The following is an 18,595-nucleotide window of genomic DNA, read 5'->3' on the forward strand; positions in this document are numbered from 1 at the left end:
AAATGATGAATTATCTCGAACGATTGTCAGAATTAAACAGTGTTTAGCAACGACCAGCCTTAGAAATATGGCTAGGAATTTCAACGTATCACGTTTTTGACGCGCTTTAAAAAATTGTGGCAACGACCAGCAGTGGACCTAATACATTTAAACATGTTTACAATTTGTGTTTTGAATGTTTGTTCTGCTTGTGCTGTAAGCTTGCGTTTCAATAAACCCGCTATCTGCCAACAGAGGGAAAAAAGCTGTGAAAATCTGTATAAATTAGCCCATGTTCTTTTGCCTTTCAAAAAACAAACTTTACTCAAGCAGAAATAATGTATACGTTCATAATATTATTTATATTATTGTTAGCTGTTGCTGTCTTTTCAGTATATTCAGGTTTGGAGAGTAGATACTAAAATTAGGAAATATATTGCATTGGTTTGCCTATGTCAGTTGTGTTTCAAACAAGCAGTTGTAATTTTCTTTATTAGCCATCTAAGGATTTTGTACTTGCAGCACTTCAGATTTCTGATTTAAATGCATCTTAAGCTAGACATTTGGTTTCTTTTTCATTTTAACATTTGGATTTTGGGGATTTTTTCCCTCGTGATTGTTAAAAAAAACAGGTGAGAGAAAACTGTATTGGTACAAATGCAAATCAGTTAGTGGGTGTCGCTAAAATATGAATTGGGATATCACACTACACACATCTATGTAAACTCTTGCTATGCCAATTAGATAATTCTGAATGGTGGCTCCTGGGCCTTGGGATTGCAAGGTCATTACCCTACACAAACCTTTATACATGCACAGCACTGTAAAGCCAATCGAGCCTTGCTCTTCCTGTTGACATGAGAAGTGATCTGAGGAGACCCTTCTCTTTTCATGTCACTGCATCTGATTGTAATGAGAGGAGTACTCAGTTGGCTCCACTGTATGTTTTGCATGTGTGAGGAGTGTTCACAGTAGTGACCCCCTCACATGACCACACTACAAGCCTCAGGCAGTGCAGTAGGTTATCTAAATGAGCAAGAAGGGGTATTTTGCATCTTCTGCCCACTTCGCGATGCCTGTCTGGAGGGGCGAGATCAAGGAGAAAGTGGATGGTTGTGCTCCAGCTTGATCCCTGATTCTGAATTGGAAGGTTCTAATTGCGGGACAACCACAGTGGAACAAGCAAAAGCTCGCAATCATGACAGCGTCTGCTTGTTGGTTATCGCTAATGTGCTGGTTCCAGGTTGGGAGTGGAGCTACTAAGCAAGGAGAGAATCAAAAGGTCCACTTGCTGTGTTAGAAAGTTTTGTGTGTTTGCATGCTCCTAATGTATTCATGTTAGTGAGTGAATGGCTGTTGTGGGAGGGTGAAGGGTAAATATTCCTGTCATAACAGTGACCTTGAGCAGTAGCTAATGGGGACTGTTTGACCTGTTGGTGGGATTCTGTATATGTTCTATTGTTGGCAAAAGAGGCATATTTGATCATGCAATTTAACAGTGTCCAGTCAGGATTGAATGAAATGCGTCGGCAATTGCTATTAAATTAGCAAAAAGTGGATAAAGGATCAAAACGAAATAAATTGATTCAGGAATCAATTTGGACTGAATTATCAGAACGCTTAATGATATTCAATTGAGCCATCGCTTGATTACATGTGGCACATGGGTTTGTTTTGATGTAGTTCTGTTCATGTAGAGTTTTGTGCAAAGTATTATGTATGTCAAAAAAGTGTTGGTTTTGTATATTATTGTAAGTATCATGTCAATTGTTATGTATGTAAATATGTATATGGTATTTATGTTCCATATGAAGAATATAAAGTCCTTTCAAAAAAAGAGTTGATAAAAATAGGGTGAATAAATAACCCAATCACCAAAAGAATATAGAGTGGTTGTTGCAAAAACATTACATAAGTAATTAGGACACCAGGTTTTCTTCTGTTTTAGTACGTATAAGGCCCTACCTGGGTCCTGTCCTTTGGGCCTACCCCCTTTGTGTATTTAGAGATGGGAATAAGAGCAGGTACTTATCCTCCTACTCTGAGTTTTCAGCATGCTTTTAAGATGTCATCGTCGTCTTTCTGACTCGTGTGTGTACCTGTTTTGAGAGCAGTATGCTTTTACGAATAATTTACTCTTGTTCAGCCACCTTGAAAGTTTTGCTGGATTATTTTCTGACGTCCTTTTACTCATATTGTGAAACAAATTTACCTTTGGAAATGTCTCTTTTGAAAATGAGGGTGGAATATGCAATCACTAAAATCTCACTGAACAAGATAATTTCCACAGTTGTCATTTCCTAATTGTTGTTTTTAATAACAACACTTCCAAATTCCTTACTAGCCTAGCATTGATAAAATGGGCTCTTGCTAAACATCAAGCACTGCTGGAAGCGGCGCTCAGGTGATCAGCGCACTGATCAGGTGTACTTGAGATCTCAGTTAATTAACTGTGTGTTCATTATCTGTGATTACTGCTGAAGGGCTGAGGTGGGTTCAGCGTTGATGTTACTTCATTAGATCATTAATTTTCCAAGAGCTAAGTAAGCTCGACATCATTAAGCCAGCTCGGTCTCTGCAGAGTTTGCAGTTCATATGGTAGCAATCCGCCAGCCTCGTTAGCACCAGGCATCACAAAGAGTGTCCTGCATATTCCGAATCTTGGCTTTTTTCTTCTGTGATTTGCTGAGGTCCCATGATCATTGGTGGCCATATTGTTGTAAATGTCCTCAAAGTGCTCCTGCGCACTTTTTCTGCATTCGAGTCTCAAATATGAAAAAATAACCTTTCTTTCTCTCTACTCCCCACAGCGAGATGACCCCTGGCTACAGCTGGCTCCTTCGGGCCATCCAGAGCTATATTCAGAAGGAAGGCTTTGACGGCTCCTGTCCCCAGGTACGCAGAGCCTTCAGTGACTTCTGTAATCATGTTACCAATGTTGTTTTGCAGCCCTCTTGAGAGTGCCCCTTAAAGGTCTCGGAATCAGCAAAGGTGAGCAAGCTGTTTGCTTGCACTAGGAAGTAAACAAGAAGAGTTCTCTACAGATTTCTGGCCAATGCTGCTGACCCCTGGCAGCCTTCTGCTGCTCCATGTTTAGAGACTCCCCATGAGGACGTGCATATTGAAATAAGTCTTCTTTTACTCGATACGTCATCGGGGACCCGCGTGGTATTAGAACGGGAACTGGTTGCAGCAGTTTGTTTACGTGGCCATTCGTTGTGAAATCATACTGTGTTGATATTACTACATGTATTCATTTTCATATATACAAGCAGGTTGAGCAGATATATTACTGTATGAATTCATTTTCAGATGAGTGTGTCAGTAGGGGCAGCTTTTTAAAGATGAAAATATTACCTTTAGGTACAGGTAAGTAGTCATTTGCTCATTGAGCACATTCGTGATAGACATGTGGTAGCTTCCAGAGCATCCTTTGATTAACAAGTACGATTTACTACCTAACAATGTTAATTTTCCGAACTATTGCGAAGGAAAAGTCCGAATTCTACTAGGAGCACGCAGGTTAAGGTTATGCTTTAACGTAATGCCTTTATTTTCAACGGCAACCCAGTTAAACAGAAAAACATCACCAGTTTCAATAAACGTCATTAGTCATGCTCCCTAGGGTTGGACATGTATTAAAATAAGTTCCTTGTGACAAAATAAAACCTACATCAATACATTTCTCTCAACTCTAAGGCTCTTCCTTTTCTTTCTATGTCATCCAACGACTTAATTTCACTTCCTTCGTGATTACGCTGATGTCTCCTCCCATTCTCGTCAAATAGAGGACTTTGGGTGTATTTCTAGAATAGATCTAGATAGAGGTTTACACACATTAACTGTTAGAAATTCTGTTACACAGACATTAGATTTATCACCGAACTTTGAGCGTGATAATTCTGGCCTCTGAGTTTTTTGTGGAGAGAATTGTGACTTTTCTTCAGGACAGCTACGAATATCGACCCCATTCTAGATTAGGAAACAATGATAGGCGTTACACTTTTTAAAAACTCACTACCCACTAGCAAAGCTGTGTTGTTAAGTGGCATGAAATACAAAGGAAGAGTGAAATGCAGGTTGCTCCATACCCTTCCACAGCTTTCAAAATACCGTTTGTGATTTCACATATCTGGGGTCTGTCCAAAAAAAGTTGAAAACATTTTTGGGATGTTAGTTAAAATCCATCTTGCAGCGTTCAACATAGCACTGGCAGATATGGGGGAAAACCTTGTCTGTTATTAAGGCTTTGACATTAATGTTCTCATTGTTATCTTAACTGAACCCTGTTTTTTTCCCTTAGGTTAGCATTTGTAAGAAACCATTTTAGAATCGGGAGAGTGAATCCTTGCAGGTTCTTGATTTTATCAGTCTGTAGACCCACAGACTTTTGCTCCACCAGTTTGTCATCAATTGCATCTTGGCCTGCTGTGATCTGCAAATCACTATGACTTTATGATTCACAAAAAAATTAGAAATTGATTGAAATCTGCTGAAATGGGATGATAATTCTATTCAGCGAGTAGTTCATATAATCCATGCTATCTGCAACATTCTTTGGTACCAGCTGCCCAAGTTTCTTGTATATGGGAGTAAGATTACACCAAATATCCCATTGTCTCCTGAAATCCTTCATGCAGCAGCTGCAATGTTCTATATGCTACTTTAAAATGTCTTCAGTAGTCTGTAGAACAGCTGCATTGGAACTTTCCACAATTGCTGTAATGCAACCATAAACTACACATATATGGTCCACCATGGTGTGATCATTACCACTGACGTTTGCGCCGCCTGATGTTTATTGTCCTGCTAATCATCTGAAAAGGAAGGAGTTCCTATCTGACGCCTTGGCAACAATTTATTCAAATGTTAAAGGAACCACATCAACTACTATTGCCATTGGACCTGGCTGCGAACTGAAATAGAGACATACTGCTCTTTTAAGTCAAAATGCTAAAATTTCTCTTTGGAATGGTACCCACATTTTCTTTAAGATATATTGTTAATTCTGCAATTTTGTATCCAGTAATTTGCATTCCTGAAGTGCTGCTGTTGTGATAATGCTATCACATTCTGTTCTCGCCGGTGAATATTCCGCCCTGATTATTACCTGCCTGGCCAGTCAAATGTGCCAGAAATCATTGGTCAACTCTTCTAATATCTGAGAGTGGGTTTCCACCAGATCATTCAAGTCCCTTACAACTGAAATACTTTCCAACCTCAGAAAAATACGACAGTACACTGTGTATGACCCAACACTTTCACCATGAATGAGCCTACCTACATTGTAGACACCACCTGCAGATACACCCACAACATGCAAACCAGCTTGATCTGCTGCTTCTGGTTCTATTACAAGATCTAGGAGAGAAACCTATTTTTCTAATATCCTTCTAAATGCTCCAACCTCTCTACTCTCTATCCACTACTGGAGATCTACTCTGGCTGCCTAGTTCAGGGGATGCTCTACACAAAGGGTAAACGTTCCTTAAGGAACTCTGCAACAAACTCAGCTCATACTTCCATCTGACGATCATGGCCCTCTACAACGACTTCAGTGAACCTGAGACTAACTACACTGCCCAGGGCAGATAAACCCACCATCACATCCTGGGACCCAGCCACCGCCGAACTCATCACTGCTACCATGAAGAAGACCCACTCCGGAGCCCCAACAGACCCCTGCTCACCACACATCTTCCACAGGGCCGCCACCGTCATCGCACCCGAACTAGAACGCACCATCAACGCCTTCCTCAGCTCAGTCATCAGTCCAGACGACTGGAAGGGAACAGAGGTTAAACCCCTCCTCAAGAAGCCATCGGCCAACCCAATGGACCTGAAGAACTACCGGCCCATTTCTCTGCTTCCCTTTGCAGCCAAAGTCACTGAGGGACTAGTGAACACCCAGTTGACCGCCTTCCTGGAAGAAAGCTCCATCCTGGACGCCTCCCAGTCTGGATTCCGCAGCAACCACAGCACCGAGACCACCCTCCTCTCCGCCACTGACTACATCCCCTTGCTGCTCGACCAAGGAGACACCGCAGCCCTCATCCTCCTTGACCTCTCCGCAGCCTTCTACACAGTGTCACATCGCACCCTCGAAGCCAGACTACATGAGGCAGGAATTCAAGTAACCGCCCTCGAATGGATCCATCCTTCCTCTCTGGCAGAACCCAGAGATTCTGATCCCCCCCCCCTTCCTTTCCGAGCCCACCAAAATCAACTGCGGAGTCCCCCAGGGATCTTCACTCAGCACCACGCTCTTCAAAATCTACATGGCTCCCCTCGCCGCTATCATCAGACATCATGGGCTCAGCATCGTATCCTACGACGACGACACCCAGCTCATCCTCTCGCTCGGTAAGAATCCCGAATACACCGGACTCTGTTTCCGGGAGGGCATGAAGAACGTGGCAGCCTGGATGAACAGCAGCTGCCTGAAGCTAAACTCAGAGAAGACCAAGGTCTTAATCCTCGGCCCCTGCTCCTCAGCCCCTGCTCCTCTGCCTGGGACAACACCTGGTGGCCCTCCACCCTCAGGAGCCCGCCCACCCCCAAAGACCATGCTCGGAACCTCAGCATCATCCTGGACTCCTCCCTCTCCATGAACTGCCAGATCAACGCCATCGCCTCAGCTAGTTTCAACTGCCTGCTCATCCTGCATAAGACTTTCAAGTGGAACCCCCCCGACTGCAGAAGGACCGTCACCCACGCACTCATCACCAGCAGACTAGACTACCGCAACGCCCTCTACGCCGGAATCAACAAAACTCTCATGCACCGACTCCAGACCATCCAGAACGCTGCAGCCAGACTTGTCCTGGGAACACTGCGCCAGGAGCACATGACCCAGCACATACAAGGCCTTCACTGACTCCCTGTCAAGAAGAGGGTCACTTTCAAACTCCTCACCCACACCTACAAATCCCTTCACAATATCGGACCCAAATACCTCAACAAGAGAGTATCCTTCCACGTACCCAAGAGGGACCTCCGCTCCGCAGACCTCACCCTGGCAGAGGTCCCCCGCATCCGTAGAAACAGGACCGGCGGGAGAGCCTTCTCCCACATCGCAGACAAAACCTGGAACAGACTTCCTGTGGACATCAGACGCTCCCCGACCCTACACACGTTCAGGAAGGACCTCCAGACCTGTCTCTTCAACTGATCCGGGGACGCCGCCCCCAGCTCCTTGAGACCTCCACGTGTGAGTAGCGCGCTACACAAACCCCTGATTGATTGATTCATTGATAATGCCCATGATATTTCTTCTCTGTAATGTCCAGTAATATAGGTATATGGCTTGTGTAGCCTTGACCAGAAGGCTAAGCAGCCTGTCTCACCCTCTTAGACAAAATGAGTTTGCTGTCCACATACTCCTGATGTGCTTTTTTGTCTCATTGAGACCCTGTAATGCCATGGAGCTAATGTGAAAAAAAAAATATATATATATAAGTAGACTTTTTACCCAGCACTAGCGACCTTCTAAGGAATGTGCTGGCTTCAAGGTTTTGTTCACTTAGCTTCATCATACCATAGTAGATCATTCCCATATAACAATGCACCTTGCTGTAATTTCATAATGAATAGACTACTAGAATGAACAAATAATTTAGATGTATTTTATGTATGCTAACTAGAATATTATTGAAATATTTGTTTCAGCTCATCTAACTAGCCTTTGTATTCACAGTAGACATTGAACGTAGCATTAGCTTAGGTAAGAAGGCTCACATGAGAACTTTCCTCCATGTTTCTAGTAATGGCAACATTGTTTTACTATGTACCGGTGTGAATGTTTACAGTGGGATTCGGGAGGAGAAGGAACGGATTTTGACAACACCATCGGATGAGCAGTTTCCATTGCTTGAGAGATTTGGACACCAACTCATTTTTATTACATTATTGTGTGATTTTATATATTAGAGAACGTGTTCCTTGTTTGTTAGAAGAGGACCTCTTATGACTGTGCTACGGGATGGTTGCTCTTTATATCCTTGCTCTTTTGTCACTGACAGATATTGCTAATATTGACTCTATTCTTTGTCCTTTGATTTTGATTTTCTCTGATCAATGCTACTGCTACTATCATTCCTCTATCACTATAGTTGTGGGGAACTCTGCTAAGTTTCTCGAACGACTCTTTACAGGAAGTTCTAAGTCTTTATCTATGCTCTGAAAATATTGCTCTTTTGTAGAAGGGACTCTTCTCGGGTCCAACTTTAGGGTAGATTAGGCTGTTTAGCTAGTTAGTGACAATTGCCTTTATGTAACACTCTGTATATATTTATGATGTCACTAGGCAATCTTTTAGACAATATTTCTGTAAACTAGACTAACCTGAAAAAATATGCCAAAACCATACTAATCCTTTAACCCCTTCGCCGCGCTGCAAATCCCGCTGTGGTGTGAGGGGGGCTGGGCTGGGCGTTGCGCTCGGGTACTCGGGACAGCTCCCGGCCATCATGAGTCACTGTCGGCGAGTGCTCATGACGCCCGGGAGCCGTCCAAACTCGGAACTTGTACGTGGGCGGAGCAGCAACATTCGGACGGCTTCCGGCCGTCATGAGCACACGCCTACTGTGACTCATGACGACCGGGAGCCGTCCTGAGAATGGAAGTTGTTAAGATAAATAAATCTTTTGAAACAATCTTCAACCTCTCATCATTGACTGAACATTAAGAATCTGGTAGTTGATGATATAGGCATGACTTGTTTGTCCCAGCTCCATTCGTACTACGGTGGCAAAGGTCCATCTGACCTGTCAAGCCCCAACTGGATTTCCTAAGGTAAATCTGTAAGTCAGGGTGTTTAGTCCTAACTACCTTTTGGCCAATCCTTTAGGCCCTAACACTAGCGAATCTGAGGCCAGGCCTGCCATAGATAGACTATAAAAGTGGGTAGGTGTTCTTCCCCCTGTTGGATCTTGTGTGTGTTCATTAATCTCTATTGCGGCAGCTTATATTCTTATCTTGAGATCTTGTTAGTATTTGTGTTAATTTATGTGGTCCTGAGAGGTTGTCTGTATTAATAGCAAAATCCTCCAGTCATAAAAAAACAAATTGTTCTCGAGTGTTTGTCATTTAATTAAATAGTGCTGTTTCCTTAAGCAAGATGTCGCCCAGGCTTACCTGTCTTTCTGTGAGCAGCTTTGCGGACCTAGAAGTAAAAACGTAATTCTTGTGAATGGAATTTAACATTTCCTGAACAAATCACTGTATAGATTGCTACCCAGATTTCTGGCTCTTTCTCAGCTCGCCTTGCACTTCAAAATTGTAGTCTACTGTTCGAAATGTGGAGGTGGAGAACAGACTGGTCACAGGCACTTCCGATTATGTTCAACTCCTTCAACCTGGAGATAGTCTGTCTGTAACATATGGCCTAAGAGCTCAGGGCTTCCCCTAGTTCCCGACAAAGGATGCACAGCATTGTCACTGCAGTGCTGCACCATGCAACTCACTTGACGCCACACCGTTCCCACATGCCCAGTACAGACCAGAATAGGCATGTAATCCACATAACCTCTTAAAACACTTTTATCAGGTAATACTTCAAGCCGTAAAGCAATCTAATTAAAGAAATGAGGTTCGCATAACTGGTTGCCATCAGCAGCAACAGGAGCATAGGAAACGAAGACTTGAGTGACAGTGTACCCAATGATCAGTTATCTGTGTTTTTTCGTCTCTTACTTAGCTTATCTTAATACATGTTCAACCCTGGAAGTCTGGGTAATGTACTTCATTAATGATCGTGGTGGTACTGACGTTGTATGTTAACGAATAAAGTTTAAGCAAAATCTGTGGCATATAATAGAAAAATATAACACTGACAGCAAACACGAGTTTGTTGTTACAGAACTAGTAATAAGAACCTTGTCTACAAGAAGATGCAATCTCATTGTATGGCGTAAAATGCTGCATACAAATGACATTATTAATAAACATCATGCCTCAGTTACTAAATGCCATTATTATTCATTTCTTTTGTGATTTACTTCTAAAATATTCAAGTTTGTGTACATATGCGCTATGTATGATCAATTGCCTTGATTAAGGTTGGTTCACCACAACAGTAGGTGTTACTTTCAACCCTCTAACTGCAGAGGCCCCTCCCATGCTGAACTTTTTTTATGTTGGGGGCAATGCTTAAGCCTTGACAACTTTTTCCACAAAAGGTATCTTGACCACATTTGCCTCAATTTTCCCACATGTTGAGGATTCTAGAAACCCTGTGTTTGGGATTCACCGAAAAGCTGAGAAAATAGTCGAAATATAGCAAAATATTGTTTTATTTTTAGAAATTGAATAGATAGTGCTACCAAGAAAGTGCATTTTATTTTTTCAAAAAATGACATAAAAAAGGCTTGCCGTGCTGAGATTACATTATTCCCAGCTTTCAGGTACAGGCAGATTTGAAAAAAAGGTTTTTACCACAGTTTTTTTTCTTCAGTGGTAGTTGATTTTTCCTATTTTCTTCCTACTTGGAGTTTGTTGTGGAATTAAGTGACAAACCCATAGGTGTACCTGGAAAGCTATATGTTCCTGAAAAGTGGACACATTTTGGAATCTAGCAGGGTGTCATTTGTGTAGTTTTCCCAAAAAAACTAGTGGTAGAAATAAAAAAAATATAAAATGAACGAAAATTAGGAGGAAAAAATATAACTAGGTACCAACATTTCCTACATGTAATATTTTACCCTAATGGTCACAGGGATCGTCTGGTCACAGGGATATGCACTTTGGTTGGTTGACCTAAAACATGTGATACCCGTAGCCAGCAACTCAGTTGAAGATTATAATAACTTGTCATTGGGTACTGACTAAGCATCAATTCATATGGTAAATCTAATGAATGGAAAATTGAAATTTTTGCAATGTACCCAAGATAACGAGTTTAGGAATACTGCTTATTTGCACAATTCTGAATTTGGGGTTATCAGTACTTTCATGTAGTTCAGAGAGCATTTTGTGAAATTAGTTTTTTCATGCACACTGGCTAACGTTTGGAAGCTGAAATTGGAGAGAATTAATTGGTAATAGCAATTGTTCTGTGTTCCCACACTTCTCCCTACTGGGATGCTATCCCACTTGTCTGGCTGGACCTATCTCTTTTGACAAGAAAATCCCCAAAACACAAGGACACATCAAGATTAAGACATGCAAATTGGCTCACATGTGTAGTTGCGGTGGTTAGGTCCAGGAATGTCACCTGTGTGACGTGTGAGAGTTCACTATGTTTTCTTACCCTGCAAATGTCAAACTTCCCTGTCTTTCACCTGTGACAGTAACTGATACAAACTTATACCCTCTTCAGTCAGTGTAGTGTCAATGAGATATGTTAGTTTTGGTCCTTTTCAGTGACCTGTGTGAGGTCCACCCAAACATGGAAGATAGTCTCAGGAGAAGTGTGTGAACTATGGCCATTGACTGCAAGTGCCCGAGTTTCCTGTAACATAATATGGGAAAATAGCCTTAAAATCCATACTTTGATGTTTACAGAGAATTCAGTTTAATAAAATGTGCTGGGATCCATGCAAGTCAAACCACCCTGGATTTTCCTGGGCATTAAGTTTCAGAAAGGTTCAGAGCAGATGGGGTTCCTTGGTTATCGGCTGACCTAGAACCTGAATAGCGCAGGCATGCACCGTGTCAAGTGAGGAATTAACAGGAATGTGTTGCCTTTTTAAAGAGGAAAACATCAATCGCATACCCTCCGCTCGATGTATGCCTTGGTTACAGCTACTTGCACTAACCTGCACACAGTCATTGTGAAGGTATATGACCTTATATGAAGTTATTACAGTTAATTCCTTACCCACGGCTGTGGCCCGCATTTTCATTCTTTGGCTCATATATGTATGCATGTTGTTGGATTATTCCCCAACTGGACCCACACCACGGAAGCGAGGATGGCCCTACGCCTCTACCCCTATTCGGAACGCCACACGCCCTTGATAAACAGCGTGGCAGCGGACCGAACAAAGGAAGAAGGTAGGAAAAACAAAACAAAGAAAGAGAAAAGCCCAAGCTCTTTCTGTGTCACAGCTAGATGCACCCAGCACTGGAGTCTAGGACAAGTCTTCTAACCTGCAGCATAAACAAGAAAAGACACAGAAAAAAGTAGATGAGGTTACTCACAATCCCAGTGTCCTCCTACCTGTATCCCCCTCCACTACCCTTAATACTGCCCAACACATCCCCTTCTTCTCCTTACCTGTGTGACATAGACGGCACGTCCAAAAGGGAGATGTGTGAAGCGTAGTTCCACAGGAATAGGAAAACAAACTCCCAATAGCGAGCTTTTAAATCAACATAGGGGAAAAAGTCATAATTCTGACTCAAAAAACCCCTAGATTACGTAATGCCAGCATTTCTGCCGATATTGCAGGAAATCAATTCTAAATGTGGCCACAAAACTAAAGCGCGTTCTCAAAAACGCTAGAAGCAAACGCTTCTTGAAAAAGTCCTAGCTTTTGCTAAACGATGTGGAACGGGTACTCAAGAACCCGGAAATCCATTCCGCCTTAGCTCTCACTAAACAACGGAAGAGCACCAAACTTGCCCAAATACGTTAAAACGAAACGTCCCAAGTTGTCCAAGCTCCGAAGTGCAGCGATAGTCTCTCGTTGCAATCCAGACGCGGAATGGGGAATGCAGGCAACAGGTATCCGGACCGCGGAACGAAGCCTCGTTCCGCTCTGCTCAGCTCTCCGCGAAGAAACGCCAGGAAGGAAAGAACGCACCCCACGGGACATTTACTTAATCCCCACAACGGGATCTCTGGACACCGACGAAACTCCAACTAGGAAAGAAACCAAGCCCCGATCAATGGCACGGGCACCTAGTTATGGAGTGAGAAGAAGAAGGGGGCGGAGGCTACCAAAGGGTAAACACAGTAAGAGGACACCGGAGCATTCATGCAATCAAACAGAAAGGAGCGAGAAAAGACTGCCTAATTCCTAACAGTACCTCCCCTCAAACACCTCCCAACAGGACGGGGTTTAGTCGGGTGACGGAGATGGAATAATCTAATCAAACGGGGAGCATGTACTCCTGTAGCTGGTTCCCAGGACCTTTCCTCAGGAGGGTACCCCTTCCAATCAATCAAGTACATCAACTTCCCCTTTCTTCTCCTAGCATCGAGAATGGCATTGACCTCGTACTCCTCTTCACCATCCACTAGCACTGAAGGGGGTGGGGGCAAGGTCTGATCGGTGTGTTTATATGGCTTCAACAATGAAGTGTGAAATACCGGATGCATACCATATTCATCAGGCAACTCCAACCTCATAGCCACAGGATTAATCACTCGTTCTATAGAAAAAGGACCCACATATCTTGGTTGTAATTTCCGGGACCCTTCCAATCTCAAGTTCTTTGTTGACAACCAAACCCTATCTCCCACTACATAAGAGGGGGAAGGTACCCTGTGTTTGTCGGCATGCCTTTTCATATCTTCTTTTGCCTTCTTCAGATGTTCCTGAGCTATGCCCCAAATCCTGCCCAAAGCTATTCCTAAGGAATCGACCGCAGGCACTAGACCCGTAGGTTGGATAGGGATGGCCTTGGGATGAAAACCCATAGAACAGTAAAAGGGGGACATCCCTACGGCGGAATGAACGCTGTTGTTATATGCGAATTCTGCAAGAGGAAGAGCTACCACCCAATTACATGTCAAAGAGGTCAACAAACAACGTAGATACTGTTCCATCGTTTGGTTGATCCTCTCAGTCTGGCCATCGGACTGGGGATGATAGGCCGAAGATAAGCAAATCTTCATTTGTAAAGATTCACATAACTCCGTCCAGAAACGGGATACAAACTGCGCTCCCCTATCGGACACGATGGCAGACGGTAAACCGTGAAGTCTTACTATAGATGACACAAAGACTAGAGCCATTTCTCTCGCAGTAGGCAGCTTAGGTAAAGGGATGAAGTGGGCCATTTTTGTGAAGGAATCAACCACAACAAAAATCACTGTACACCCTGACTCCTCAGGTAAGTCTGTAACAAAATCCATACTAATTGTATGCCAAGGTGCGGGGGGAACTGGTAAAGGTTGTAACAAGCCAGAAGGACTGGAGTGGGATGGTTTACTCACAGCACACACAGGACATGAAGCCACAAATTGTTGCACATCCTGAGGTAGAGATTCCCACCAAAACCAAAGTAAACAGAATTCTCTAGTTTTATTGATTCCGGGATGACCTACTAAAGCCGAAGAATGACACCATCGTAACACAGTATCCTTCAAAACAGGAGGAATGAACAACTGTGGGCCGTGATACAACAATCCATCTCGAATGGAAAAGGAAGGAAGAGAAGTGCAAGGGGGTCAAGTCCATGCTTTTCAACTTATCTTTGACTGAATCCAAATAGTCATCCAAAGTAACACTGCCCACAACTTTTTCGGGTGCAATGAAAGACCCCATGTCCTTATCAGTCCCCCACTCATTCTGTTTCACATGTATTCTAGACAAGGCATCTGATTTCAACTGTTGAGCGGCAGGCCGGTAAGTAATCATGAAATCATATTCATTAAAGAATGAAACCCACCTCATCTGCCTAGGAGTCAACGCCCGCGCAGACCGAAAGAATTCGAGGTTCTTATGGTCAGTGTAAATGGTAATTGTATGGCGAGCTCCCCACAAATGGTGTCTCCACTCCTCAAAGGAGAGTTTGATGGCCAACAATTCCCGTTCTGCCACCGTATAGTTTCTTTCGGCTGGTAACAAGGTCTTTGAAAAGAAAGCTACAGGATGCATAAACCCCGTCTCTACATCTCGCTGTGACAAGACGCCCCCCACTGCCCCCAAGGAAGCATCCGCTTCAACAAAAAAGGGCAAGGCTGGGTCAGGATGGACAAGAACAGGGGCTGAAGTGAACCTTTCGATCAATTGATCTAATGACATTTGCGCCACATTAGACCACACAAAAGGAACTCCCTTTCTCAATAAAACCGTCATGGGGGCAACAATCTCAGAGAAATGGGAGATAAACCGCCGATAGAAATTAGCGAATCCAAGCAATACCTGCACCTCTTTTACACATTTAGGCGGTGGCCAAGAAGTTATAGCCTCGATCTTGCGGGGATCCATTCTGATACCCTCAGCAGATACCAGAAATCCCAAAAATTCCACTTTGTCTGTATGGAAACTGCATTTCTCAGGCCTCACATACAACTGGTGATCTTTCAAGGTCTGTAAGACCTGGCGCACGTGAATCACATGTTCTTTCTCCGTACGGGAAAAAATCAATATATCATCTATATAGACTATCACGCTCAAGTCCAAATATTCCCTTAGAACTTCGTTGATGAAGAACTGTAAAGCAGCCGGAGCATTACATAATCCGAAGGGCATAACACAATACTCATACAGACCGAACTTAGTCCGGAAGGCAGTTTTCCATTCATCGCCTTCACGGACGCGTATGAGATGGTATGCCCCTCGGAGATCCAATTTTGTAAAAACCGTCGCATGCTTCAGTTGATCTAACAACACCGGGATCAAGGGAAGAGGATACTTGTTCTTAATAGTACCCTTGTTGAGCGCCCTATAATCTACACAAGCACGGAGGCCACCCTCACGTTTAGGGATGAAAAAGATGGCTGAGGAAGCAGGAGAGGAAGAAGGACGAATAAATCCCTTGGCTAGCATCTCATCTATGTACTCCTTCAAATGACGTTCTTCTGGTTCGGACAAGGCATAGATACGACAACATGGCAGAGTAGCCCCGGGAACCAAATCTATTCTACAATCGAACGAACGATGTGGTGGCAAATCCCTTGCCCGTCCTTTGTCAAACACCTCGGCAAACTCTACATAAGCCTCTGGAATCTTTTGCACGTCACACCTCAATCCATCACTCACAGCACAGGTTAAAGGAGTAACCCAATCCGTAGCTACCTTATAACAACCTTTCAAACAATAGACCGAATCAAGAGTCACTGTTCTTCGAAACCAATCTATCCTAGGATTGTGTGACTGCAACCACGGCACCCCCAAGACAACTCCAAAAGAAGGGGCATCAATCAAATCAAATCCGAGGTATTCAGAATGGCCATTGTCACATATCATACACAAGGGTTCAGTCTGTTTAGTAATAGTGCCAGAAGACAGCTCAGTTCCATCTATGGCCCTCACAGGTTCGGGTTGGTCCTTCAGGATCCAAGGCACCTTTAATTGTTCAGCCAACCGAATATCCATGAAATTGCCTGTGGCACCAGAATCCAATAATGCGGAGACAGGAGCCCTATGACTGTTGGATATAACCAAGCAGACGGTAATCATAAAATGTTTAGGGACTCTTTTTACTATCCCAGTAATCTGATAGGATGGATTTAATTTGTCTATCGCCGAGTCCTCTGGAGGTTGTACACAAGCTACCACTTTCTTAGAAGGTATTGAGGACGGTTTTACAGAACAATCCCTGGCATAATGGCCACCTTGCCCACAATAAAGACACAGATTCTGGGAACGTCTTCTACTCTTTTCATCGGCTGACAGCGGACCCCTCACTCACCCTATCTCCATAGGTTCAGCATTTGTTCGGCCGTCTCCTGTACTCTTAGCTTCACTTCTTACGGGAACTACTCTGGACAATTGAAAGCGGCTTTTCTCACCTCTCCTTTCTAGTAGTCGGTGGTTTAATTTTACTACGAGATCAATGAACTCCACACAGTCCTCCGGGGGATTCACCACCTGTGAAACAACATCCTTCAAGTCTTCTGACAACCCTTGATAGAACAGAGAGGTTCTTTTATCAACGGGCCAATGGGTCTCAGATATTAAACGATTAAAGGTAGACACATAGGTCAATAAATCCTGTTTCCCCTGTCTCAATTTTAACAACTCAGCATCATTGGCCTGCATAAACGCATGTTTCGCAAACAAACAACGCATCTGCTCCTTGAAAGCTCCATAATTATACAGGACCGGATCATCATTGTCCACCAAAGGGACAGCCCAAGAGGCAGCGGTCCCTGCCAAATAAGAAATGACAAACGCCACTTTAGAGGTGTCGTTTGGGAATGAAGCAGGACGACACATAAAGTGTAAATGACACTGATTCATGAACACACTGTATTTACTAGAGTCGCCAGAAAACCTCTCCGGGACGGCCAACGGGACAGGAGTAGGAGTAGTTACATTCACAGTTAAAGGGGGATCACTAGTACTGGCAATCGTACTTCTATCGAAGTGGAAAGTCGCAGGCTGAACTACTGAGGGTTTTCCCATTCCCCACACCGGATCCTTACTTTTACCTACACTCATTTCCTGTCGTAACCCTTGATTCTCCTGTTGTAGTTCCTGCACTTTAAGTTGAAGAGCATTAACCGCCCCCATCAATTCCTGCATCGTAGGGGCCCTCTCCTCTAAAATATTCCCATCGTCATCCATTCTCGCTCAGGTGGCGTAAAGTTCGTGGGCTTGGTTTTCTGTTGGATTCTTCCCCAACTGGACCCACACCACGGAAGCGAGGATGGCCCTACGCCTCTACCCCTATTCGGAACGCCACACGCCCTTGATAAACAGCGTGGCAGCGGACCGAACAAAGGAAGAAGGTAGGAAAAACAAAACAAAGAAAGAGAAAAGCCCAAGCTCTTTCTATGTCACAGCTAGATGCACCCAGCACTGGAGTCTAGGACAAGTCTTCTAACCTGCAGCATAAACAAGAAAAGACACAGAAAAAAGTAGATGAGGTTACTCACAATCCCAGTGTCCTCCTACCTGTATCCCCCTCCACTACCCTTAATACTGCCCAACACATCCCCTTCTTCTCCTTACCTGTGTGACATAGACGGCACGTCCAAAAGGGAGATGTGTGAAGCGTAGTTCCACAGGAATAGGAAAACAAACTCCCAATAGCGAGCTTTTAAATCAACATAGGGGAAAAAGTCATAATTCTGACTCAAAAAACCCCTAGATTACGTAATGCCAGCATTTCTGCCGATATTGCAGGAAATCAATTCTAAATGTGGCCACAAAACTAAAGCGCGTTCTCAAAAACGCTAGAAGCAAACGCTTCTTGAAAAAGTCCCAGCTTTTGCTAAACGATGTGGAACGGGTACTCAAGAACCCGGAAATCCATACCGCCTTAGCTCTCACTAAACAACGGAAGAGCACCAAACTTGCCCAAATACGTTAAAACGAAACGTCCCAAGTTGTCCAAGCTCCGAAGTGCAGCGATAGTCTCTCGTTGCAATCCAGACGCGGAATGGGGAATGCAGGCAACAGGTATCCGGACCGCGGAACGAAGCCTCGTTCCGCTCTGCTCAGCTCTCCGCGAAGAAACGCCAGGAAGGAAAGAACGCACCCCACGGGACATTTACTTAATCCCCACAACGGGATCTCTGGACACCGACGAAACTCCAACTAGGAAAGAAACCAAGCCCCGATCAATGGCACGGGCACTTAGTTATGGAGTGAGAAGAAGAAGGGGGCGGAGGCTACCAAAGGGTAAACACAGTAAGAGGACACCGGAGCATTCATGCAATCAAACAACAGAAAGGAGCGAGAAAAGACTGCCTAATTCCTAACACATGTACATATATGGCATTTCTGTAGTGGGAGCCTAGCTCAAAAGCAGCGGAGCACTGTACAAAGATATA

General features: G+C 43.8%; 1 protein-coding gene across 2 annotated transcripts in view; it reads left to right on the forward strand.

The window, feature by feature from the left end:
- The window catches only part of ELP4 (elongator acetyltransferase complex subunit 4), a 1,390,950-nt gene that overhangs the window by 608,710 nt on the left and 763,645 nt on the right, over positions 1-18,595 (forward strand). For both annotated transcript variants that reach the window (XM_086955829.1, XM_086955830.1), the window contains exon 6: positions 2,790-2,874. In XM_086955829.1, coding sequence (XP_086811955.1) covers positions 2,790-2,874 — 85 coding nt within the window. The remainder of the gene's footprint in view (positions 1-2,789; positions 2,875-18,595) is intronic.

Source organism: Lissotriton vulgaris, chromosome 2_1 (genome assembly GCF_964263255.1).
Source record: "Lissotriton vulgaris chromosome 2_1, aLisVul1.2, whole genome shotgun sequence".
Taxonomy (NCBI): Eukaryota; Metazoa; Chordata; class Amphibia; order Caudata; family Salamandridae; genus Lissotriton; species Lissotriton vulgaris.